This window comes from Perognathus longimembris, chromosome 10 (genome assembly GCF_023159225.1).
Source record: "Perognathus longimembris pacificus isolate PPM17 chromosome 10, ASM2315922v1, whole genome shotgun sequence".
In the NCBI taxonomy this organism is placed as follows: Eukaryota; Metazoa; Chordata; class Mammalia; order Rodentia; family Heteromyidae; genus Perognathus; species Perognathus longimembris.
In genome coordinates, this window is record NC_063170.1 from 11826266 (window position 1) to 11852910 (window position 26645).

A 26645-nucleotide genomic window follows, 5' to 3' on the forward strand; every position below is an offset into this window, starting at 1 on the left:
GTAGGGTCAACAGGGTTGGTTTCTCCAGCCTCTAACAATGGCCTGGCACAATGCAGGGGTTGGGGACATTTAAAGGACACTGTTTAGCTGTTTTTTCTTATCACTAGAGCATCAGCCCATTCAAATAACTAAGATGTTTCTGAAAGGAAGACCTGAATAAGAGAGCTGAGCACCAGTTGTTATTGGCTATAATTGTAGCTTCTTGGGAGGCTGAGAACAACATGGTTCAGAACAACCAGTCCAGAAAAAATTTCAAGACCCTCTTCACAACCTGCAGCTGGATGTAGTGGTGTATACCTGTCTTCCCAGGCTGTGTGGGAGGCTGAGCTGGGGAGGATTATGGTACCAGGCCAGCCTGGCAGAAGCTGGATGTTGTGGCCCAGGTTTTCGATCTCAGAATCAATGGGTAGCCTAAAAATAGGTGGATCATGAATGCAGGTGGTACATGAAAATGAAGCCTTACCTTAAAAATAACAAGTGAAAAAACAAGGCTGAAGGTGTGGGGCTCAGTGGTGTCATAGCAGCCTAGAAAGCATGAGACCCTAAGTTCAAGACTCTCTTTCTCTTTTTTTTTTTTTTCCTGTCATTCCTGGGGCTTGAACTCAGGGCCTGGGCACTGTCTCTGAGCTTCTTTTGCTCAAGGCTAGCACTCTACCACTTGAGCTACAGTGCCACTTCTGGCCTTTTCTGTTTATGTGGTACTGAAGAATCGAACCCAGGGCTTCATGCATGCTAGGCAAGCACTCTACCACTAAGCTACATTCCCAAACTTCTTTTCTTTTTAAAGGTCTGAGACCAGGTCTTGAACTTGGTACTTGACACTTTCACTCACTGGCTGGTACTCTAGAAACTAACCCACATCTTCAATCCTAATTTCAAATCTTATTACCACCAAAAAAAAAAAAAAAAAAAAAGAATAAATATAGAAAAACTGCAGGAGCTGGTAGCTCACATCTATGATCCTATCTACTAAGGAAGGAGGCTGAGATCTGGGGACTGCAGTTCAAAGTCACCCTGAGCAGAAAAGTCCATGAGATTCCATCTCCAAAATAACTGGCAAAAAGTTGGGTTGGGGGTGTGGTTCAAATAGTAGAGTGCTAGCTAAACCATCAAGCAAGACATTATCTAACAAAATCACTGGGTATGGTGGTTATGACTGTCATCATAGCTACACAGAAAGCTTAAAGAGAATCATAGTCCAGAATGTGAATTACTGAAAAATAACTAAAGCAAAAAGGGCTGGTTGTTGCTCAAGTGGTAGAGGCCTAGCAAGTATGAGGCCCTGAGTTTAAACCGCAGCACCACGAAGAAAAGAGAGAGAGAATAGAGAAATTAAATCATTTCACCTAACATGTTGGTTAATAGTTAATAGGGAAGCATAGAGAAGACAAGTAACCAACTTTTGTTGTCTCACAGGTAGGCAAAAGCAGATCTAGAAAGAATATAGGTCTCCTGAGTCTCAATCTCAAATTATATCACAAGTTTGAGTAAAAACCAGCACTAGAAGGAGTCACCATACAGCACCTCATGGACCACGGGGCCGAGCAGGAAGTCCAGGCGTTGGCACAATTCTCCCAGGTTGGCTAAGCTGCTGGCTCTGTGTGTACTATCTGGGTCTCTTGCACCCCTCAAGAAGGTATGGATCAAAGGCTCTCGGTACTTTGAGACCATGTCCCCTGTAGAAAAAAAGGAAAGAAATCAAAATTTCACCTCGCTAAAGAAAGAATAACAGAATCACCATGGTTTACTGCATGTCTTACACTTTCAGAGGACTCATGAAACCAACAAAAATTGTGCTTGTGTTGGGTATGGCCAGCACTTGTCAAGGCAGGTAAATTGCAAGGTTGAGGCTAGCCTAGGCTGCATAGTAGCTTTGAGGCTAGCCTCTATGCTAGACATCATGCTAATATCCAAGGGATATAAAAATTGATAAAACAGGGGCTAGGGAATATGGCCTAGTGGCAGGAGTGCTTGCCTTGTATACATGAGGCCTTGGGTTCGATTCCCCAGCACCACATATACAGAAAACAGCCAGACGTGGCGCTGTGGCTCAAGTGGCAGAGTGCTAGCCTTGAGCAAGAAGAAGCCAGGCCCAGGACTAGCCAAAAAAAAAAAAAAAAAAATTGATAAAACAGGGGCTGGGAATATGGCCTAGTGGCAAGAGTGCTTGCCTCATATACATGAAGCCCTGGGTTAGATTCCTCAGTTTCACATATACAGAAAGTGGCCAGAAGTGGCACTGTGGCTCAAGTGGCAGAGTGCTAGCTGTGAGCAAAAAGAAGCCAGGGACAGTGCTTGGGGCCCTGAGTTCAAGGCCCAGGACTGGCCAAAAAAAAAAAAAAAAAAAAATTGATAAAACATCTTTACCTTTCCCTCTTTGTCAAAGTTTAGAGGGGAGGAATAAACAGGTAAATGTAACATAGTGTCGTGGTGAATGTCATCAGAATCAGACAAGAGGTTATTTTAGACAATATTATATTTTACTAATCTCAGTCCCCTTGGTAGGAAAACAAGAAAGTTTTGTTTTGCTTTTGGTCTCCATCCTCCCCCCAGGTCAGAAATACAATGTACCCTTCACACAGTGTAAGAAAAAGACGGGTTGGGAATGTGGCTTAGTGGTAGAGTGCTAACTTAGCGTGCATGAAGCCCTGGGTTCAATTTGTCAGCACTGCATAAACAGAAAAAAACAGAAGTGGCACTGTGGCTCAAGTGGTAGAGTGCTAGCCTTGAGCAAAAAGAAGCTCAGGGACAGTGCTCAGACCCTGAGTTCAAGCCCCAGGACTGGTAAGAAAGAAAGATTATGTAACTGTACTCCCTCTGTACACCAGCTTGTCAATAAAATTTAATTAAAAAAAAGAAAGAGAAAGCGAGACAGTGGGACAGTGGCTGGGTGCTGGTGGCTCACACCTATAATCCTAGCTACTCAGGAGGCTGAGATCTAATGATCTCAAAGCCAGCCCAGGCAGGAAAGTCCATGAGACTCTTACCTTCAATTAACCGTTAGAAAACCAGAAGTGGCTCAAAGCAGTAGAACACTAACCTTGAGCAAAAGAGCTCAGGGGCAGTGCCCAAGCTCTCAGTTCAAGCCCCATAAACTGACATAAAAAAAGGACAGTTATTTTCCCCAAATGCCCACAGTGTTTATTATACCATACATACATACTAACACTCACCTTGTTAATATAAACATATACTGTCCAACCCAAATTAGTGGTGACTTAATCACTGTTAAGACAGGATAGAAAAGAAGGAAAACTTTTAGCTTAGAAAAGCATATACTCTCACTTATTCTTTGGATTTCTGAGTATCTAAACTAGGAAGTACTTATATACATGCATAAGGATATTTGCATAAAGATCTGACTGCAAAATCATACCAGTGAAAAGTGAGAAAAAATTAAATATTAATTAATATGTGGTTAAATAACCATACCGAATCCTTTGTAGTAGGCATTAACAGGAATATCATTGAAAGGTCTCCTCTTAAGTAAAAGACACTGAATCAGTACATTCCACTTTACATATGCAAAAATACATAAAACTTCTCCACTACCAGACCAAACTTACAGATTTAAATATGGACATACAATATACAAATGGATAGGAAAAAATAAAGGCTATACACTATTAGAGACTAAAGAACTTAAAGGCTCACACTTGGAGGATGAGACCTGGAAGACTGAGGTTCAAAGCTGGGCAAAAAAATCTGCAAGACTCCATTTTCAATGAGTGAGAAAAATGGTGAGCTAGAATCATGGCTCCAGTGGCACAGTGCCAACCAGGCGAGTTGAGCTGGCATAAAAAAACAGAAGTTATGGAAAGATTGAATAGAACTAGGATCAAGATATCAAGATTAGATTATTTAGCACTTAATTGCTATATTATATTCCATTTAATATTTCCACCTAAAAGGAAAAAAATGAGGGGGCTGGGAATATGGCCTAGTGGCAAGAGTGCTTGCCTCGTATACATGAAGCCCTGGGTTCGATTCCCCATCACCACATATATAGAAAATGGCCAGAGGTGGCGCTGTGGCTCAAGTGGCAGAGTGCTAGCCTTGAGCAAAAAGAAGCCAGGGACAGTGCTCAGGCCCTGAGTCCAAGGACTAGGACTGGCCAAAAAAAAAAAAAAGGAAAAATATGTCCTTCTACTTTTCTTGAGTACTTTCCCTTTCTGCAGTTAGCAAGGAGCATGCTCACTGGGTGGTGTGACATATGGATCCAGAGTGAATAGATTTAAGTTCCTGTTATGGCCCCTTGCTGCCAACTAGCACTAAGACCTTGGGCAATATACATCACTTCTCTAGACCAAGTGGACATGAGCTAGCTAGACAAGATCTCTCTCTGGCCCCTTTCACTTGTAAGTCAGTTCATGAGTCACCTTCAATTTCACCATCAAGTGAACAACTTCTGAGAACAAAGGAAACAAAGAAGCCCTGAGGTGGGGGATTTGTTGTAAGAGAAGAAGGTTCCTTGTTGGGAAAGAAGGCATAGAAAAAAGAACAAAGCTTGGAAATTCCTAAGGAGGAGAAAATTGCAGACTGAAAAGGGTAAGAGCACATGAGAACCCAAGCTGATAGTTAATAATGTAGGGATTTAAAGTTCAAACAAATTATAAAGAAAAGGCATTCTAAAATAATTTCGAATCAGTCATATATACATACATATATACATATACATATATGATCTACCACTGATCTGCATGACCAGCCTAATCTATTAATTTTTCAATATTCATCAAATATGTACATTATACCAGGTACTGAATTAGGCACAGGGACCAATTAGGGACCACAGGGACCAAGCATTGTTCCTATGATATTCATGTCACTCAAAGCCTAGCTACAAAACAAAACAAACCCTAAAACAACAACAACAACAAAAACCCTTGAAAACTGGCCAAAAAATGATAATGGAGGGAGATGTGCCAAAATAGTAATGCAGAGATGCCTTTATCAGTAAAGCTGATCTGGTTCCTATTCTACTAAAATAGTGCCAGGATTATCTTGTTCACCAAGTCCCCAAAATGGTTCCTTTCTTCTCCCCATTACCATTAGTCAGGTCAGTGACTATTCATTTCTCATTTATTTCCATAGAAGATTTGAGACAACTTCTAATAAGTACTACTAACAGCATATATGATCATTAAAATAAAGAACTGTATGGTGAGTGAAAGGAGAACAGCCGTCCCAAGCTAAGGGTGATTATTGCAAATGAACTAAAAATTTAGTTTAGTGATTGATTTCTTGTAGCTTAGGCAAAAAAGAAATAGAAAACAACACAGCTGTCAGCCTGGCTTGTGGCTCATAATCATAGCTATAATCATAGCTTCACTAGCAATCTATGTCTATCAATACAAAACACTCAGGCAGTTGAGATCTGAGGATGATGGTTCAAAGCCAGATGGGGCAGAAAAGCCCATGAGCCCCTTATCTCCAATTAAGCACCAGAAAACAAGAAGTGACATTGTGGCTCAAACTGGTAGAGCCACTAGCCTTCATGGAAAAAGCTCAGGTATAATGCCCAAGCCCTGAGTTCAAGCCCTATTCCTGACCAAGGGAAAAAAAAAAAAAGGATCATGCCCATATAATTCCAGTGTTTATTCTTAAAGATAGCAGCTTAACAAGTAACATAAAACCTTCTAAATTTTCATTGTTTCTATGCTTTTGAATAGTGGTATAAATTAAAAATCTCAATAGAGAAAAGAAAAATATAATAAAATATTTAGACTCTTAGAGGTCCTTACACAAAGTGAGCCACTCGATCCAATACCCACTGTCTGGATCAAACCACATCGGACAAACATCATCCAAGGGAGTGCTAAGACCTCCTGGTTGAAGTTCATAATCTTTATGCTATAGCTTTTTTGTTAAGTCCAACCCAAACCTGCTCCACTCTTTATTTGATTTCCTTTCATGACCCAGATTGAAGTAGAGATGGAGAACTAAAATATTTTTCCCTAAATCTTTGAATCTAAATCTTATCATTCCAGGCTCCAGGATCTCAATTATAGTGTTTAAATCCCCTCTGTAATCTAGCCAACTTAAGTATGTCCTTCCTTGCTCCAGGACTGTACTCCTTGTACTTTCAGACTTTTTTTAGCAGGAAAAAAAGAGCAAAGGTGTAAAATGGTCAAAGATCTATCATATATGTCACTTCAGTAAAACAGTGACTTAAAAAAAGGCATCAAATGAACTATTTCCCCTCTGGTTTTGGGTCCCCATGCATTTGAGATATGAAGGGTGCAGATCCCAGGGGTGGTATCATGCAGGACCACATGCCCTTAGCAGCCCAGTCAATGAAGAAACAGGAGACATAACACCGATCGGACTGTTCAAGTGCCTTCTGTGTCCTCATGATCATCTACTCAGTTTTTCTGCATTTCAGGACCTAGAATTCTCCTTCAGTACATAAAAAATAACCATAGGAAAATGAATGGCTTCAAGCAACATCTTATAAATAAATTTACTGTCATATGTGGGCCCAAATCAACAGAGATTACAATTTCTGTCAAGGTTAGAAGAAAATGAGATTGGACAGATCTTGACTGGCAGGATTTCCTCCCCAAAAGCCACTTAAGAGAATTAAATAATTCAAACGCAATTAATTTTTAATGAAATCCACCATTTAAAAATCCACAGGTAAATTTGGATTTGTTAACCATTACATTTCAGTCTTGGATGCCCCCTGAAGCTAAGGACATCTTCTCTTTTTTGACTTCAGTGTTCCTCCTCCACACAGCTGTTTATGAACAGGAGAGAAATGTTAGTTACAATAAAATATGCAGGGATACTGCAGCCCAGACATAAGACGTTGTGGAAGGAAACAATTCTGTGTGCAAATGAATGCCTCTTCCTCTGCAGAGGATTTGTGTGCTGGTCATCTTTCTTGGGAGTCTGCAGAATTTGCAGTAGGAATAAAAAACAACAGTCTCTTACTAAGGCTGATCCCAGGTCACACAGCTACTACAAGGCTGTATGATCAAATCGGCCCTTTCCCCAAGCAGAGGGTTCTTCACACTGCCACCAGGACGTTTACTTGGCTCTCCATTAAGAACAGCAGGAACGGGGCTAGGGATATGGCCTAGTGGCAAGAGAGCTTGCCTCGTATACATGAGGCCCTGGGTTCGATTCCCCAGCACCACATATACAGAAAACGGCCAGAAGTGGTGCTGTGGCTCAAGTGGCAGAGTGCTAGCCTTGAGCAAAAGGAAGCCAGGGACAGTGCTCAGGCCCTGAGTCCAAGGCCCAGGACTGGCCAAAAAAAAAAAAAAAAAAAAAACAGCAGGAACTTCCGTTCTAAAACAAAGGGTGCAGATGTGGCCAAGTGATCACAACCACACTGTTTGACATCTCACCGTCCTCGCAATTTTCATATTTCTTTGCTTAACTTTATAAGGCATGGACAGAAGAGAAGCCAGTGACTTAAAGGGCTGGGAATGTGGCTTAATGGTAGCATTATGGTAGGCTTAATGCCTAGCATTCATGAAGCCCTGGGTTCGATTCGTCAGCACTGCATAAACAGAAAAAGCCAGAAGTGTCTCTGTGGCTCAAGTAGCATAGTGCTAGCCTTGAACAAAAGGAAGCCAGGGACAATGCTCAGGCCCTGAGTTCAAGCTCCAGGACTGGCAAAAAAAAAAAAAAAAAAGGTGCATAAACAACCTATGGAACACAATGGGAAAGAGTGTGTATGGTCCATGGGTAAACACAATTGTCACTTAACAGCTGTTTTAAGAGCTAGAATCCTATTCATCTTAACCTGAAGAAAAAAAAATCCTTCTTATTTTTAAAAATGAATATAAATGCTGCTTTCACACTTTCAGAACCCCAATACTTCCGATTTCCTAACTTAATATTTCCTAACTTAATTGTAGGAGGTGACTAATAAATGGCCAGTGAATCCCCATCAAGATGCACAAATTAAAGAACTACAGAGTGTTCCCATAAAGCTACCTCCTGTCTTGATGGGGCTTCCCAGGCAGGGAGGTGGTGGCAGTCACCAGGCAGGAATGCTGGGGAGTCCCTGGACAGGTTCCCCTCACTGTGTCTACATGTCAGCACCTACCGTTTTCCTTATGGCTAACTTCATTTACTGTTTTTGGTTTATTAATTTATCATCATCATCATCATCATTATTATTACTTTGTTGGTCATGGGGTCCCTGAGCTCTTTTGCTCAAGACTAGTGCTCTACCACTTTTCAGTTTTCTGGTGGTTAAATGGAGATAAGAGTCTCACAGACTTTCCTGCCTAAGCTGTCTTCCAACCGTGATCCTCAGGCTCCTGAGTAGCTAGGATTACAGGCGTGAGCCAGTGGCACCCGGCTTGCTTTTGGTTTATAATTCATACTTTTTTTGGCCAGTCCTGGGGCTTGAACTCAGGGCCTGGGGTCTGTCCCTAAGCCTTTCTGTGCTCAAGGCTAGCACTCTACCACTTGAGTCACAGTGCCACTTCCAGCTTTTTCTGTTTATGTGGTACTGAGGAATCAAACCTAGGGCTTTATGCATGCTGCGCAAGCACTCTACCACTAGGTCACATTCCTGGCCTACACTTTTTATGTTTTTTTAAGTAAACAGTTCCAAGAAGTTATCCTGAACTACCAATAAATTAGCAAAGATTTCAAGGGCTCTTAGCCTTTTCTTTCCTGCTTTCAGTTTCATTGCCTTATCAGTATGATGCAGGCCACATAAGCAAGAATGATTGAGGTGTAAATTACATGTAGATAGATTTGACAAAATTCCTATGAGACAAAATATTAAACAAAAACCACTCTTTAGGAGTAACATTGTCCGAGAAGAAATGTACTCATTACCTGACTTACATAACTGTAATCCCCCTGTATATTACCTTTATAGTAACAATTTAAAACAAAACCACCCTTAGTGGGACTATTATTGATACAAACTACTCCACAAAAAGGTTTTGAAGACACACAGAGAACTTCTTCCCTACAAATGTTTCAAATGGTACTGCCTCAGGCTCCATGTTAATTAAAAATGCAAAATGTAAGAGCTGTCATCTACTCTTTGGTAAATATTAATATACTTGTCACCTGCTTTTCAGAAGCTAGAAAACAATGAGGATTTGAAGGAAAGACAACTTTTGAAATTTGGTTACTTTCTGGTGATGCTCAAAACTTGGTAAGAAGAAGGGGGAGAGGATGAAGTAGAGGTAGAGACTCTACTGTACACTTGAGATTTAGAGGATGTTTTCTTTCCATGTCCACAGATAACACAGTGGTAATATAAATAAGGCCCACAGATAAACATCTTTTAGAGTAAAACAATGTGCAGGAAATGCTTTGTATCCATGGATTTTTGCAACCCAATGAACTTAAGTAATAAGAGATGCCAAGACTTCCGTAGTTACGTATTAACAAACTTATTCATCCCATCTCAGCAGTTCATTGAACTCCAAGATGGGTTTCACTGGTATATAAGCTTTCAGTTTACACAAAGTCACTCTACAAGAAAATTTCCAGTAACTCTCTGTACCAACTAGACAAACAGATTAGTTCTCTGAAAAAGTGTGCTCCAGGCAGGAACAGACTCCAGAAACTTTCTTCAAGGGTGCAATTAAAGTTCAGAAATGTCACAAGAAAAAAGGGGATCCAGGCTTTATAGCAAGTTATTTTAAAAGATGAAAGGAACAAAAATCTAGTTATTTTAAATGAAGAAGATTGTGCAATTGTGAAGGAATGAAAACCATGTAGGGAGCTGGGCACTGATGACTCACACTCAGAATCCTAGCAATTCAGGAGGTTGAGACTTAGAGGACCACAGTTTAAAGCCAGATGGAGGCCAGAAAAGTCTGCTAGACTCCATCTTCAAAATAACTAGCAAAGGGCAAGGCAAGAGGTATGGCTCAAGTGGTAGAGCACCCGCCAAACAAAAGTGAAGTCTTGAGATAAATAGATTTAATTCATCTATTTTGCTATTTAATAGTTTTAACTTATTAAAGTATGCCCAAGAAATAGCCTTGTAATATTGATAAAAGCCTATGGTCATAATTTTATGCATAATTAACATAGAATTCCTCAAGTGCTAAGAAACAAATTCCTACTATATCAAATTCAGCAAGAGAAAATCAAGGCATAGTTTCTTCCTAAAGGAAGTATTATGTTTCATTCAGATTATTGGCTAATTCTCTTATAAATACAAAAGTCCAAATGATTTTTCAAAATTTGCAAAAAGGAATTCAAACCAGGTGCTTCACCGTCCTGCAATCTTCCACATGCATGCTGGAGTAGAGTCCAAACAAATGCTTTCATTTACCCTAAGTTGGAATAGGGGAATGAGTTGAGAAGACAAAAATAAGAGGAACTAATTAAAAACAGCAGCAGAGGGGCTGGGGATATAGCCTAGTGGCAAGAATGCCTGCCTCGGATACACGAGGCCCTAGGTTCGATTCCCCAGCACCACATATACAGAAAACGGCCAGAAGCGGCGCTGTGGCTCAAGTGGCGGAGTGCTAGCCTTGAGCGGGAAGAAGCCAGGGACAGTGCTCAGGCCCTGAGTCCAAGGCCCAGGACTGGCCAAAAAAAAAAAAAAAAAAAAAAACAGCAGCAGAATAAAATACTAAAATATTCCAATGTATGTTGGCTTTTTTGTTGTTGTTTGGCTTTTTTTTTGTTGTTTTTGCCAGTCCTGGGGCTTGGACTCAGCCTGAGCACTGTCCTTGGCTTCTTTTTGCTCAAGGCTAGCACTCTTCCACTTGAGAGACACAGCGCTACTTCTGGCTTTTTCTATGTATGTGGTGCTGAGGAATCGAACCCAGGGCTTCTTGTGTACCAGGCAAGCACTCTACCACTAGGCCATATTCCCAGCACCTTCTTTTTTTTTTTTTTTTTTTTTTAAAGGACTCTGCCAATGGCATCTTTTATCATTGCAGGGATTTTTGCAGCTGATAATTTTCAGTAAAAACAAACAAAAACAACACTGTAACATCTACTCAAATCTACTTAAAGAGATCTACTTTTAAAAGCAAGATATAGAGGTTGATCTGGGAAGAGAAAAAGCCTTACAGAATGATTTTTAAAAAGATGAGTAACTTCTAAAGAAACTTGAAAATCAAACAATTAAGGGACGCCAAAAACAAACAAACAAACAAACAGAAAAACCCAGATAGGAACCTGAATAATGGTTACCTAGAAATAGGGATCAGCAGGCTTTTCTGTTACGGGTCAAAGAGTAAATATTTCCATCTCTGAGAACTATATAATCTCTGTCCCTATTAGTCACCTTTGCTATTATGGTACAAGAGTAGCCATAGGAAATATGTGAACAAGTAATTGTGACTATTTTAATAAAGCTTTATTTTGTGGACAAAAAAAATTGCATTTCATGTCACTATAACATGTTACCAAAGAATATTCCTCTTCTGCTTTCTCCTCAGCCATTTAAGAATGTGAAGGGGGCTGGGGATGTGGCTTAGTGGTAGAGTGCTTGCCTTGGATGCATGAAGCCCTGAGTTCGATTCCTCAGCACTACATAAACAGGAAAAAAAAAAAAAAAAGAATGTGAAGACTGCTGGTGGTTCATGTCTGTCATCCTAGCTACTCAGAAGGCTGATATTTGAGGATCACGGTTCAGAGCCAGCCTGGAAAGAAAAATCTGTAAGATTCTTTTATCTTGAATTAAGAACCAGAAAACCAGAAGTGGCACTGTGGCTCAAAGTGGTAGAGCAGCAGACTTGAGCAAAAGAGCTCAGGGATAGTGCCCAGACCCTGATGAGTTCAAGCCCCACGACCACTACCACCAACAAAAAAAGCATGATGACCACTGTTAATGTTAGGCTGTACAAAAATAAGCAGCAAGTTGGATAGTTAGTGAAATTTTGTAGTTTCCATGAAGAAAAGTTAAATGACCACCTTCTTATGGGTTTGTTTGTTTTTTGCCAGTCCTGGGCTTGGACTCAGGGCCTGAGCACTGTCCCTGGCTTCTTTGTGCTCAAGACTAGCACTCTACCACTTGAGCCACAGCGCCACTTCCTATATATGTGGTGCTGGGAAATTGAACCGAGGGCTTCATGTACACAAGGCAAGCACTCTTGCCACTAGGCCATATTCCCAGCCCCCACCTCTAAGAATTTGTAAGAAGCTGTACATCTCTGAACTGTCAGTCCAGCCAAAGACATAATTCTGAAAACTTAGTCTGGTCATCTATGAAACAAGAAATGGTCTCCCATATGAAAAATCAAGTTCATATCAACAACTGAAGTTCTTTTCTGTGTGTGTGCGCCAGTCCTGGAGCTAAACTCAGTCTGGAGGCTGTCCCAGATAATTTTGTTCAAGGCATGTGCTTTACCACTGAGCCACAGCCCCACTTCCAGCTAGTTATAAGGAAATAAGAATCTCATGGACTTTCTGTCCAGGCTAGCTTTGAACTATGATTCTCAGATTTCTGCCTCCTGAGTAGCTGAGATTACAAGTGTGAAACATCACACCTGGCCACATGTCAATTCTTATTTCTCTGCCCTACGGCTGCCAATGGCAGCCATAGACATCTAGCAATTTCACCACAGTAAGGGTATCTCTGTTACTGATACTCGTAGCTTTAGGTGGGTTTCATGTGTATCACTTTGAGTCTCTCAACAATTCTATGAAAACAATAGTTGTTACATAGAATATAAAACTCCATATTCACTAAATGTTTAAGAAAATGAGTTGGCACCGAACAAAAGACGCCCTACATATGTCAAGCAAATTCTCACAGAACTACAGAACAAGATAGACCCAAACACAATCATAGTGGGTGACTTTAATACCCTACTCTCTCCAAGAGACAGATCCAACACCCAGAGGATTAGCAAGGGAACTGAGGACCTAAGTAACACTATATCCCAAATGGATCTGACAGATCTATACAGAATCTTCCACCCTACAGAGACCCAATACACCTTCTTCTCAGCAGCCCATGGATCATACTCCAAAATAGACCATGTCATAGCCCACACAAAGAACCTCAGCAAATATAAAAGTATTGACATCATCCCATGCATTATATCTGACCACAGTGGATTAAAGGTAACCCTCAATAACAACGGTTACCACAGAGGCTATACACATTCTTGGAGGCTAAACCCCACACTGTTATCCAACACTTGGGCCACAGACCAAATTAAAGATGAAATCAACGAATTCATAAGCCACAATGACAATGAAAATACATCACAAAGAAACCTATGGAACACAGCTAAGGCAGTACTGAAGGGCAAGATCACCGCACTCAGCACTCACATTAAAAGAATGGAAGCAGAGCAGGTGAATAACCTCACGATGAAACTAAAACAACTGGAGAAACAAGAAATGATCGAACCTAAAGTGACTAGGAGGAGAGAGATCACAAAAATTAAAGAAGAGATAAATCTGATTGAAAATAGAAAGACCATTCAACAAATAAATAAGACTAAAAGCTGGTTCTTTGAGAAAATAAATAAAATTGACAGACCCCTCGCAAGACTTACAAAAAAAAGAAGAGAAAAGACTCATACGTAAAATCAGGGACTCCACCGGAAAAATTACAAGTACACACGATATTCAAACAATCGTAAGGAACTATTTCCAGAACCTCTACTCACTAAAAAACAATAATTTTACAGAAATAGATCAATTCTTAGAGAAGTATAAACTGCTCAAACTGAACCAAGAAGAAATAAATCAACTAAATAAACCAATAACTTACAGCGAGATACAGGGGGTAATCAAGAACCTCCCAACAAAGAAAAGCCCAGGCCCAGATGGATTCACCAACGAATTCTATAAAACCTTTAGTGAGGAGGTAATACCAATACTCCTCAAACTCTTCCACGAAATAGAAACAGAGGGAGAAATCCCAAACTCATTCTATGAAGCTAATATCATACTCATTCCCAAACCAGGCAAAGACCCAACAAAAAAAAGAGAACTACAGACCAATATCACTAATGAACACAGATGCAAAGCTCCTCAATAAAATATTAGCTAACAGGATCCAGAAACTGATCAAGAAAATTATACATCATGACCAAGTAGGCTTCATCCCACAGTCACAAGGATGGTTCAACATCCATAAATCAATTAATGTAATTCACCACATAAACAGAACTAAAATCAAGAATCACATTGTTATCTCAGTCGATGCCCAAAAGCCTTTGACAAAATACAACATCCATACTTATTAAAAGCTCTGGAGAGAACAGGAATAGATGGAACATTCCTCAAAATAATAAAAGCCATATACAACAGACCAACTGCTAACATCATATTAAATGGAGAGAAACTTAAATCATTCCCCCTAAACTCAGGAACAAGACAAGGATGCCTACTCTCCCCACTTCTTTTCAACATAGTGCTGGAATCCCTAGCCATAGCAATAAGGCAAGAGGAGGAGGACATCAAAGGGATCCACATCAGCAAGTTATCCCTATTCGCATGATCTTATATCTGAAGGACCCAAAAAACTCAGTCCCCAAACTCCTACACCTAATAAACCTTTTTGGCAAAGTAGCAGGATACAAAATCAATCCACAAAAGTCAGCAGCTTCTCTGTACACCAGCAATGTACAAGCAGAAAAGGAAATTATGGAAACAATTCCATTTACAGTAGCCAAAAAAAGAATAAAGTACCTAGGGATCAACCTAACCAAGGATGTGACGGACCTATTTAATGAGAACTATAAAAATCTAATAAGGGAAATCAAAGAAGACACAAGGAGATGGAAAGACCTCCCATGCTCATGGGTAGGCAGAATCAATATAGTGAAAATGGCCATATTGCCCAAATTGTTATACAAATTCAATGCAATCCCTATCAAAATCCCAGTTACGGGCTGGGGATATAGCCTAGTGGCAAGAGTGCCTGCCTCGGATACACGAGGCCCTAGGTTCGATTCCCTAGCACCACATATACAGAAAACGGCCAGAAGCGGCGCTGTGGCTCAAGTGGCAGAGTGCTAGCCTTGAGCGGGAAGAAGCCAAGGACAGTGCTCAGGCCCTGAGTCCAAGGCCCAGGACTGGCCAAAAAAAAAAAAAAAAAAAAATCCCAGTTACATTCTTCACTGAAATAGAGAAAGCAATCCATAAATTCATATAGAACAGCAAAAGACCTAGAATAGCCAAAGCAATTCTGGCAAAAAAAGCAGTGCAGGAGGTATCACAATACCAGACTTCAAGCTCTACTATAGGGCCATCATAACAAAAACAGCCTGGTATTGGTATAAAAACAGACTGGAAGACCAATGGATCAGAATTGAAGATCCAGAAATAAAACCGCACTCTTACAGTCAGCTGATATTCGACAAAGGAGCTAAAGACATACAATGGAATAAACATAGCCTCTTCAATTACTGGTGCTGGGAGAACTGGGCAGCCATATGCAGAAAACTCAAAGTAGACCTGATAAGCCTATCACCATGCACCAAGATCAACTCAAAATGGATCAAAGACCTCAATATCAGACCTGAATCCTTGAAACTACTGAAGGACAGAGTAGGAAAGACGCTAGAACTTATAGGCACAGGAAGGAACTTCCTGAATAGAGTCCCAGGGGCATAACAAATAGGGAAGAAACTCGACAAATGGGACTACTACAAATTAAAAAGTTTCTGCACAGCTAAGGACATAGCCACCAAAATAGAAAGACAGCCAACCATATGGGAAAGGATCTTTACCAGCACAGCAACAGACAAAGGCCTAATATCTGTCATCTACAGAGAACTCAAAAAACTAAGGCCCTCCAAGCCCAATAAACCAATTAGGAAATGGGCAAAGGAGCTAAAGAGAGTCTTCACAAGAGAAGAGATAAAAATGGCAAAGAAACATATGAGGAAATGTTCAACATCCCTGGTAGTAAAGGAAATGCAAATAAAAACAACCCTGAGATACCACCTCACTCCAGTTAGAATGGCCTATACTCTGAACTCAGGCAACAACAAATGCTGGAGGGGGTGCGGGGAAAGAGGAACCCTTCTCCATTGTTGGTGGGAGTGCAAATTAGTACAACCACTTTGGAGAACAGTATGGAGGTTTCTCAAAAAGCTCAATATAGACCTACCCTATGATCCAGCCATACCACTCCTAGGCATCTATCCAGAACAGCAGGCCCCAAGATATCAAAAAGACATTTGTACTTCCATGTTTATCGCGGCACAATTCACAATAGTCAAAATATGGAAACAACCCAGATGCCCCTCCACAGATGAATGGATCCAAAAAATATGGTACCTATACACAATGGAATACTACATAGCGATTAGGAATGGTGAAATATTGTTATTCGCAGGGAAATGGTCAGAACTTGAACAAATAATGTTGAATGAGACAAGCCTAGAACACAGAAAACAAAGGGGCATGATCTCCCTGACTGTTAAGATGGGGTGACGGAGAGACAGTAGAGACCAGGTCTGTGAAACCAAAAACTGCTTGTCAAATGGTATTTCCCACAGGATTGGGTCAGCGACCCAACAGTATGTAACTAAAACCAAACAATTACTCAACATATAAAGGTCAAAAATTGACCTCTCAGGGGAATACAATAGCTCAAAAGCTAGGTATGTACGTTCATATAAGACTACTGTCGACATATGGTCTAATATCAACATTACATTTAAAGCCCTAGGCGAACTTTCTTGGGTGTGGCCACGTGGCTACTGTATATGTTCTTGATACATTGTATATTGTATATATGTCTACCGGACCTAGAGAAGAGATAGAAAAACAGGACGTAAGATATCACAAGAAATGTACACACTGCCCTACTATGTAATTGTACCCTTTTTGCACAACACCTTGTCAAAAAATTTGTGTTCAATTAATAAATAAATTAAAAAAATTGACCTCTCAGTGGAATACAATAGCTCAAAAGCTATGTATGTACGTTCATATAAGACTACTGTTGGGGCTGGGGATATAGCCTAGTGGCAAGAGTGCCTGCCTCGGATACACGAGGCCCTAGGTTCGATTCCCCAGCACCACATATACAGAAAACGGCCAGAAGTGGCGCTGTGGCTCAAGTGGCAGAGTGCTAGCCTTGAGCGGGAAGAAGCCAGGGACAATGCTCAGGCCCTGAGTCCAAAGCCCAGGACTGGCCAAAAAAAAAAAAAAAAAAAAAAAAGACTACTGTTGACATATTGTCTAATGTCGACATTACATATAAAGCCCTAGGCAAATTTTCTTGGGCTTGGCCACATGGCTACTGTATATGTTCTTGGTACATTGTGTATTGTATATGTCTACCTGACCTAGGGAAGGGAAAAAAAAACAGGGTGTAAGATATCACAAGAAATGTACACACTGTCCTACTATGTAACTGTACCCTTTGTGCACAACACCTTGTCAAAAAATTTTTTGTTTAATTAATAAATAAATTAAAAAAAAAAAAAAGAAAATGAGTTGGTCTGTGCTTGACTAACATGCATGAAGCCCTGGGTTTGATTCGTCAGCACCACATAAACAGAAAAAGCTGTAAGTTACTCAAGTGGTAGAGGGCTAGTTTTGGATACAAAGAAACTCAAAGACAGTGCCCAGGCCCTGAGTTCAAGCCCCAGGAATGGCGAAAGAAAGAAAGAAAGAAAAGAGAGAGAGAGAGAGAGAGAGAGAGAGAGAGAGAGAGAGAGAGAGAGAGAGAAAGGAAGGAAGGAAGGTAGGAAAAGGAAAAGGAAAAGGAAAAGGAAAAGGGAAGGAAAGAAAGGGTGCTAGGAATATGGCCTAGTGGCAAGAGTGATTGCCTCATATACCTGAAGCCCTGGGTTCAATTCCCCAGCACCACATATATAGAAAACGGATGATGCTAAGTGAAATGAACTCAAGGTTATGGAAACGATTGTTATATCACTGTTGTAACTCCTTTCAACGTGCTATGTGTACCTGTAGCTCCTATTATTGATGATCTTCTTGTATCTCCTTCCTGTGGTTGTACCTGCACTATCTCTGTATCTTATCTGAGTACATTGGAAACTGTGTATACTGGTATTAGAACTAGGAAACTGTACTAAAATCGAGAGACCCAGGGTAAAAAAAGACAAACGACTATAAAAGCAATACTTGCAAAACTGTTTGGTGTAAATGAACTGAACAACTCATGGGGGAGAAAGGGAAAGGGGGAGGGGAGAATGAGGGAGGAGGTAACAAACAGTACAAGAAATGTATCCAATGCCTAACGTATGAAACTGTAACCTCTCTGTACATCAGTCTGACAATAAAAATTAAAAAAATAAATAAATAAACTAAAAAAGAAAGAAAGAAAGAAAGAAAGAAAGAAAGAAAGAAAGAAAACAGCCAGACATGGTGCTGTGGCTCAAGTGGCAGAATTCTAGCCTTGAGCAAAAAGAAGTCAGGGACAGTCAAGCCCTGAGTCCAAGGCCCAGGACTAAAAAAAAAAAAAAAGAAAGAAAATAGAAAAAAAAGAAAATGAGCCTCTCATTTCTACCTCTGGATTGCCTGTAATATCTACCTTTTCTTAACATTCTCACAGATATGTTTCTAATCTAATCCTTGCCTCTTTGTGCCAAGGAATACCACAAAGGCCTCTCAGCTATCTCCCAGGCTCCAGGCTCTAATTTCTTTAACCATCTTTCATGCCACTGCCAACCACACCTACATATCTTTCATCATGTTACTTCCTTTAAGTCTCTACAGTGTTCCCCAAATTCCTGTCAAGTCCTAACTCTTCTGCTCAGCTTTTAGGATCCATTTGTGGTGGTCCTATCCTCTTTATTTAGTCTTACCTTCCCTCAAGGTACTCAATACAATAATGCTATAGATTAATTCTCTGTTGAATATTTATTCCTTCTTTTCGGTTCCATTTCCTACCTAGGGATATCTCTCTCTCTCCCCTCTCTCCCCTCCCTCCCCCTCCCCCTCTCGTGGGGGGGGGCTTCTTCTGTGATTAATTGGAGATGTGTCACTTCAGCTTTCTTGCCCGGCTATCTTTTTTTTTTTAAATTTATTGTAAAGGTGATGAACGGGGAGGGGGGGTGTTACAGTAATATATGTAAGGTAATGAGTACATTTTTAAAAATACTTATGTCAAAGTGAGGTACAGAAAGGTTACAGTTTCATATGTTAGGCCTTGGGTATATTTCTTGTACTGTTTGTTAGCTCCTCCCTCATCCCCCCCCCCCCCCGCCCGCCCCCGCTTTCGTTATTTTTCAAATTGGGTCTCATGGACTTTTTTGTCTGGGCTGGCTTCAAGCTGTGATCTTCAGATCTAAGCTCCTGAGTAGCTAGGTTTATAGGCATGAGTCATTGGCACTGTCTATAAAGCTTTATTAAAGTTACACTAAACTAACATTTGTTACACTAACTGAATGTTAATCAAATGGGATTAATGTCTTTATAAAAGGTCCCCAAATAAGAGCTTTTACCTTTTTACCACTATAAGAAGATAAAATGAAAACATCCAGAATAGCGTCTTTACAGAATCCAAACATGCTGGCACACTGACCTTAGATTTCCCACCTCCAGAACTGTGAGAAACCAATTTCTGTTCTTTACAAGTCACCCAGTCTATGGTAGTCTGTTTGAGAAAACTATTCAAACTGACTGAGAAAATGTACCTAACTGGAGAAATATTCTAGGTTCACCTTAATAATGTTAAGCTATGAATTATGTAAGATGGTATTTTTTTTTTATTCAAAGCAATGTCAATCAAAATCAGCAGAGGCCTGTTGCTCATACCTATAATGCTACCTAATCAGAAGGCTGAGATCTGAGGATTGTGGTTCAAAGCCAGCCCAGGGAGGTAAGTCTGGTCTGTAAGACTCTTCAATTAGCCACTAAAAAGGTAGAAGTGGGGGCTGGGAATATGGCCTAGTGGCAAGAGTGCATGCCTTGTATACATGAAGCCCTGGGTTTGATTCCCCAGCACCACATATACAGAAAACGGCCAGAAGTGGTGCTGTGGCTCAAGTGGCAGAGTGCCTAGCTTTGAGCAAAAAGAAGCCAGGGACAGTGCTCAGGCCCTGAGCCCAAGGCCCAGGACTAGCAAAACAACAACAACAAAAAAAAGGTAGAAGTGAAGTTGTGACTCAAGTTAAAAAAAAAAAAAAAGTGAAAGAAAAGCACCCAGGCCCTTTGAAGTTGATAGTCTGACTCTAATATTTTCAGGGAAATAGAAAGGGCTTTGAATAGAAAAAAAAAAAAAAAACAACTCTGAAAAAGTTAGACTTAAATATGATTCAAACACTTAACAATAAATCTACAGTAATCAAAATAGTGTGATGGTGCTTTAAGTATAAATAAATGGAATGGAATAAATCTACAAGTAGATCTTTCACATATAATCAATTCAATGAGGAATGGTAGGTAATCTTTACAACAAATGGTGGTAGAACAGCTAGATTTCCACAAAGGGAAAATATATATATTTCAACTCCAACTAGATACAAAATTTAAGTTGAAGCTGGGAGCTGATGGCTTATAAATATAATCCTAGCTACTTAGGAGGCTGAGATCTGAGGATTGCAGTTCAAAGCCAGCCTGGGCAGGAAAGCCTGTGAAACTCTATTCTCCAATTAATCACCAGAAAACTGGAAGTGGAGCTGTGGCTAAAAGTGGTGGAGTGCTAGCCTTGGGAAGGGGGGTAGGGGGACTCAGGGACAGCCCCATGACTGACCAAAAAAAAAAGTTGGCAGTGGAGGAATGGCTCAGTAGTAGAGTGCCTGTCTAGCAAGCAAATATTTGAGTTTGAACCCTAGTATTGGACTTTATAGAAACGAATGTCCTGATTAGCAATGTGCAAGATGAAAAAAGCAGAGCCTCAATAAGAGTGCTGGGGCCTTTAACCTGGACACATCAGTGGCAGGGGAAGGGCCAGCAAAGAAAACTGAAGAGCACGGGCTGGGGATATAGCCCAGTGGCAAGAGTAGTTGCCTCGTATACATGAGGCCCTGGGTTCAATTCCCCAGCACCACATATACAGAAAAAAACGGCCAGAGGTGGCGCTGTGGCTCAAGTGGCAGAGTGCTAGCCTTGAGCAAAAACAAGCCAGGGACAGTGCTCAGGCCCTGAGTCCAAGCCCCAGGACTGCCCCCCCCCCCCAAAAAAAAAAAGAAAACTGAAGAGCAACTATGAGGTAGGAGACAAATTAGGCAAATCTATTGTCTAAGGAGGCCTGAAGAGGAAGTTGTTTCAAAAAGGAAGCAGTCAAACAAACTAAATGCTATTGTTTTCCGGAGTATTTTTCATCTGTGGTTAGTTAAATTAATAGATGTGCGTGCTATGTTCAATTTTGCTTTAGTTTCTAACAAAATAAAGAAAGGTGATGGTTAGATCAGGATTTGGAGCTGCATTTACTCTTCTCAGAAAAGATGGCATTTTCTAAAATCAAATCATGGTTTTTATCTTAGAACTAGACTAGAAGTTAGAGACCTGGATATGGGATTACTCAATGCTTGAAGAAACTCAGAGAGGCAAAGTGATTGAAAGCCTGAAACATAAAAATCAGGCAGATGATAGATAAGGAAAAGGGTTACAAGGTCTTGCAAGTTCCAACAGTTAGAATTACACCCTAAAGCATAGTACTCACCCCTTTCCTGGAATATAGTATAATTTAAGAAAAACACCTTCAACCTACAAGTGTAAACTGCTTTGCCTCAGGATTCCCCGAAGTAATTTGATCTGCCATGACACATTTCCACAAAGATCTGAGATTCCAATTCTTTCCCCTCAGTCTTCATACAAAGCATTGCTTCCTGATCTTTCCTATATGTAAACGAATCCAAAAGAGCAACATGACTATGGCTTTCTGTTTTTGCTCTGAATATTAAAAGTCTTTGTTTTGTTTTGCAGTCATGGGGCTTGGACTCAAGCCTGAGCACTGTCCCTGAGATTCTTTTTGCTCAAGGCTAGCACTCTACCTCTAGAACCACAGCACCACTTCCAGCTTTTTCTGTTTGTATGGTGCAGAGGAATCAAACCCAGGGCTTCATGCATGCAAGGCGAGCACTAAGCCATATTCCCAGCCTGAATACTAAAAGTCTCACCTAGAAAAAACTGGAACTTGTTTCAGCTTGCTGATTAGAAAATGACATTCTGCCTCTAAAAATAACGAGCACTGTTCTTTGTACTCCATGATGATACTACCAGACCTAAGTTGTTCTTCCAGAGAAGCAAAATGTTCTCACTGAGTCATGCATGTATCCATCCATCCCTTGGTCCCTCCCTCTGGCCATCTGTCAACCCACATCCTCTGACAGGTTCTTGATTCAACCTTGGAAGCAAGGGTAACAAGCACATTTTGGAGAGGGCTGGTCAGGCTTAGGAGTTCAGTCTGAAGACACAGAAATAAGTTTTCTCTGGGAGACATGAGCAGTGTCACTCACTGGTGCATACTGCAGGAGGATATCAGCACTGAACAGAAACAGACTTAAAAGCATGCATTTACACTGACCCAGTAACTACCTGGTAGGAACTAGTCAAAGTAAAGTTACTTGAAAGAATAGCACTCTCTTCACAATCACTAAGAGACTGACAACACTGGCAATGGCCTAATTACACAGTAATATCTTAAAAGAGGGTAACTAAATAAAATTATGGTAAATTTTGGTTACTGATTATACCCAATAAATATTGTATTTTTCAGAAAGTATTTAATGACACAGCAAAGTTTCCCAAAACCAGGCAAAGTGGCATACATTTGCAATCCCAGCTACTTAGGAAGCTGAGGCAGGAGGAATGTTTTTTAGGAGTTTAAGGCCAGGCTGGAGGCTAGGAATGTGGCTCAAATGGAAGAGTGCTTGCAAGAACAAGGCTTTCAGTTCAATCCTAAGTATTGACTGTCACCCACCCACGCCCACACACACCAAAAAAAAAAAAAAAAAAAAAAAAAGGCAAGGCTAGGCAACATAGAGAGACCTTACTTAAAAAAAAAAAGAAAAGTACTTGTAAATAATATTAAATTTAAAAGCCAGGGTATACATACAATTAAATTACAATTCTGAGAAAGGAAAGCAACTGGAGGAAAGCATAGAAATGGAGAGCTGGAGGAACAGCTCAGTGTAGAGATCATGCATGTAGCACAAGGCCCCAGGTTCAATCCCTAGCACTACAAAATATAAGATCTAAACAAGATTGGTTATTTCCAAATGATAATTTTCTTTTTATACTTCTAAGTACTTTCCAAATTGTCTGAAACAACCATGTATATATAAATTAGTGGAGAGGAAAAGTTTACTCATAAATTTTAAAATTACATCCTTCAAAAATCTGAATGAGGAACAAAAAGAAAAAAGAAGAAAAAAAAGGGACTGGGGATATGGCCTAGTGGCAAGAGTGCTTGCCTCATATACATGAGGCCCTGGGTTCAATTCCCCAGCACCACATATACAGAAAACGGCCAGAAGTGGCGCTGTGGCTCAAGTGGCAGAGTGCTAGCCTTGAGCACAAAGAAGCCAGGGACAGTGCTCAGGCCCTGAGTTCAAGCCCCAGGACTGGCCAAAAAAACAAAAAAAAACAAAACATTAAAAAAAAAAAAGAAGAAAAAACAGTTATTTCATCTGGGCCTTTAACTCTGGTAATATTAGTATTTCTAATATACAGAGATAAAAGCTTGTTGAGTTGAATTATTCTGATAAAAACAGGGAGACTTGACAAGTAGCATTTCATATGATTCATTGAATTTTGCTGTAAATTTCTCCTTTAAAAGCATGTGAACTCGGAGCTGGGAATATGGCCTAGTGGCAAGAGTGCTTGCCTCCTATACATGAAGCCCTCGGTTCAATTCCCAAGCACCACATATATAGAAAACGTCCAGAAGTGGCGCTGTGGCTCAAGTGGCAGAGTGCTAGCCTTGAGTAAAAAGAAGCCAGGGACAGTGCTCAGGCCCTGAGTCCAAGACCTAGGACAGGCAAAAAAAAAAAAAAAAAAGTGAACTCTAACCTTTAACTATGGCTTTTTAATACTGAAATCTGAATGCTAAACTGGTACCATACTGGTACCCTGTTGGGGTTCACCCTTGGCCTTGAGGGGGAAGGGCATTGGAGAGCGCACCTGAGACGCCTCCCTTCCCCCAGCCCTGGGGAATGCAGAAGCAGGCCACATTTCTCTGGGTCTGGAACCAGAAGAACTGGCTTTGCGAACAGCCCCCCAAACTTTCTCGCCAGCCTATGTGCCCCCAGTCTCGTGGGTTTTCACCCCTGGCTTGGCGCTTTCCAAGTAGCTCATGAGGGGGGTCCTACGGCAAGCTCGCCAGCCTATCAGCGTTCTGGCCAATCACCCTTCTCTCCTCCCTTCCTGCCATTAGCCTTTGCCCCGCCCTAATAAATCAGATTGCTCATGAAGTGTCTCCGACATCCGAGTACGCCTGGCTTTCTTCACGGGTAAGGAGGTGGGTAAAGCGATCTCGTATGGCCCCGTGCACCTGAGGTCTTTCCTGAGCCACCCACTCCACCATGGCCTTAACTGCGGGTTGGGTGACCAGGGGAGAGGGTGAGAAAGGGAGCTGTTAGAGCAGAGCAGAGCCTGAATCCCCGCGCCAGGGGAGGCGACCCGAGCCCGGCAGTACCCAATTATTCACAGTTCTAACTACCTTTCACCTTAATGTAAGCCGGTGATGTTGATATGAAGGTGAAAAATCTCTGCAAAAGCTTTTTTTTTTTTTTCAAATCCTGACCTGCTGGGCTATGATAATGATGTGGCTCTGTCCCACACTGTCACATTCAACTGCTTGGTCTCAACAGGAAAGGGGACAGAATAGGGACCATTTTCCCTGTGCTCCCATTAGATCATACACAAGCCTATCTCCAAGGTCATCTTACTGAGAGCACTTATGAGTTGACTTCTACATAAACTTAATTAAGCTCTCTGCAGGAAAAGATTGTGGCTTTTTTTCCCTTCAGTCATGAAGCTTGAACTCTGGGCCTGGGCACTGTCTGTGAGCTCTTTTTGCTCAAGGCTAGCATTCTACCACTTGAGCCACAGAGCCACTTCCAAGATTGGGGCTTTTCATGCTCCCATTCCAGCACAGAGCAGATCACTCAGTAGCTACTTGGTTTTGCTTCTGTTTTTAGAGAGGTGGTGTCAAACTGCCTCATCCTCCAGAGTGCTAAGCTTACAGGATGCCCTTTCGCCATGAGTTCAAGAAATGTTTACAAACTAAACTATATAAATATTCTTATCCCCAAGTTTAAGGCAAATAAAAAAGATAGTCAAAGCTGGATGCTCGTGGCTCATGACTACAATCCTAGCTACTCAGGAGGCTTAGATTTGAGGATCTCAGTTTGAAGTCAGCCCAGGTAGGAAACTCCATGAGGCTCTTAGCTCCAATAAGCTACTCAAAAAAGCTGCATGTGGTGTTATGGCTCAACTGGTAGAGCGCTAGCAAAAAGGAGCAAACGGAGCTAAGGAACAGAACCCAGGCCAAGAGTTTAAGGCCCAGGACCAGCAAAAAAAAAAAAGATATTTAAGATAAAGTATTTTGAGCATTAGGAAGCACAAATCACCCAGACATTTTTGCCTTAGGATTGATGAAAACAGGAAACATTAAAATTTAGTGCTTGGATATCATTATATGTAGCTTTTACATCAAGGGCTTCTGATCCGAGCTTGAAGAGTCACACATTACAGCCAGGCACTGGTGGCTCACAACTGTAATCCTAGCTACTCAGGAGGCTGAGATCTGAGGATCACAGTGCTAAGCCATGCAGGCAACAAAGTCGAGAGATTCTTATCTCCAGTTAACAACCAGAAAACAGAAAGTGGTGGTGTGGCTCTAAGTGGTAGAGCACTAGCTTTGAGCAAACGAGATCAAGGACAGTGCCCCAAGCCTTGCTGGGTTCAAGCCTAGTGACTGGGGGTGGGGAGGGGGAGGGAAGAATCACATACTACAAAGACAAAAACAAAAGCAAAAAGCAACTTTAGGGAATGGGGATTTAGTTCAGTGGTACAGCATGTACTTAGCATGTGCGTTCAAACTCTAGCAGCAAAAAACAAAGCTCCATTTATTTTCTCTCTCTTATGCTTTCGTCATTAAAATTATGCTTAGAAGGGTTAAAAGTGTAACTCAGTGGTAGAACACTTACTGAGCATGAGGCCATAGGTTCAATCCTCAGCACCATATACAGAGACACAGACACACACAGACACACACAGACACACACACACACACACACACACACATACAGAACTATGCTAATAAGATTGGCAGAAAACAGATGAAATTTGCTATGTGAAGAATTGAAGAATTAGCTATGGGAAGAAACTCCTATGCCCAAAAGGATTTATAAGTATATTACAGGAAGAAATTAGTAATTTTTTCTGAATGAATAATTAATTCTACCATCTGAAATGCAAAATAAGGTATGAGATAGGCTAGAATTTAATCAGGGCTACCAGGAAGACTAAGTAGACTGTGTAGCAGACAACTTAGGGCCTGCTATTCATCCAGTGATTCCCCTTGGCATTTATATACCTATGCAACTGTGAGCAGTGGCCCTACATTTAACTAACATATCTGAGTGAGCAGATAAAGAAGAAATAGAATAGTCCACATAGGCTCTAGAACATAGGGACTCTACTGACATTGAAGCCATATCATTCTTTGTTATGGGGTAATACTGTGCACCGTAGAATGTGTAGCAGCACTGCAGGCCTCTACCCACTCTGTAGATGACAGTAGCAATCCTCCCCTAAACACCAGTGGTAACCAACAAGCCTCTAGACACTGCCAAATGTCC

The 26645-nt window shown here is 41.0% G+C and overlaps 1 protein-coding gene across 1 annotated transcript in view; it reads right to left on the reverse strand.

Moving 5' to 3' along the window:
• Tango6 (transport and golgi organization 6 homolog) overlaps positions 1–26645 on the reverse strand; it is a 150608-nt gene that overhangs the window by 30537 nt on the left and 93426 nt on the right. The window contains exon 16 of the mRNA XM_048355226.1: positions 1525–1676. Within this exon, the coding sequence (XP_048211183.1) occupies positions 1525–1676 (152 nt within the window). The remainder of the gene's footprint in view (positions 1–1524; positions 1677–26645) is intronic.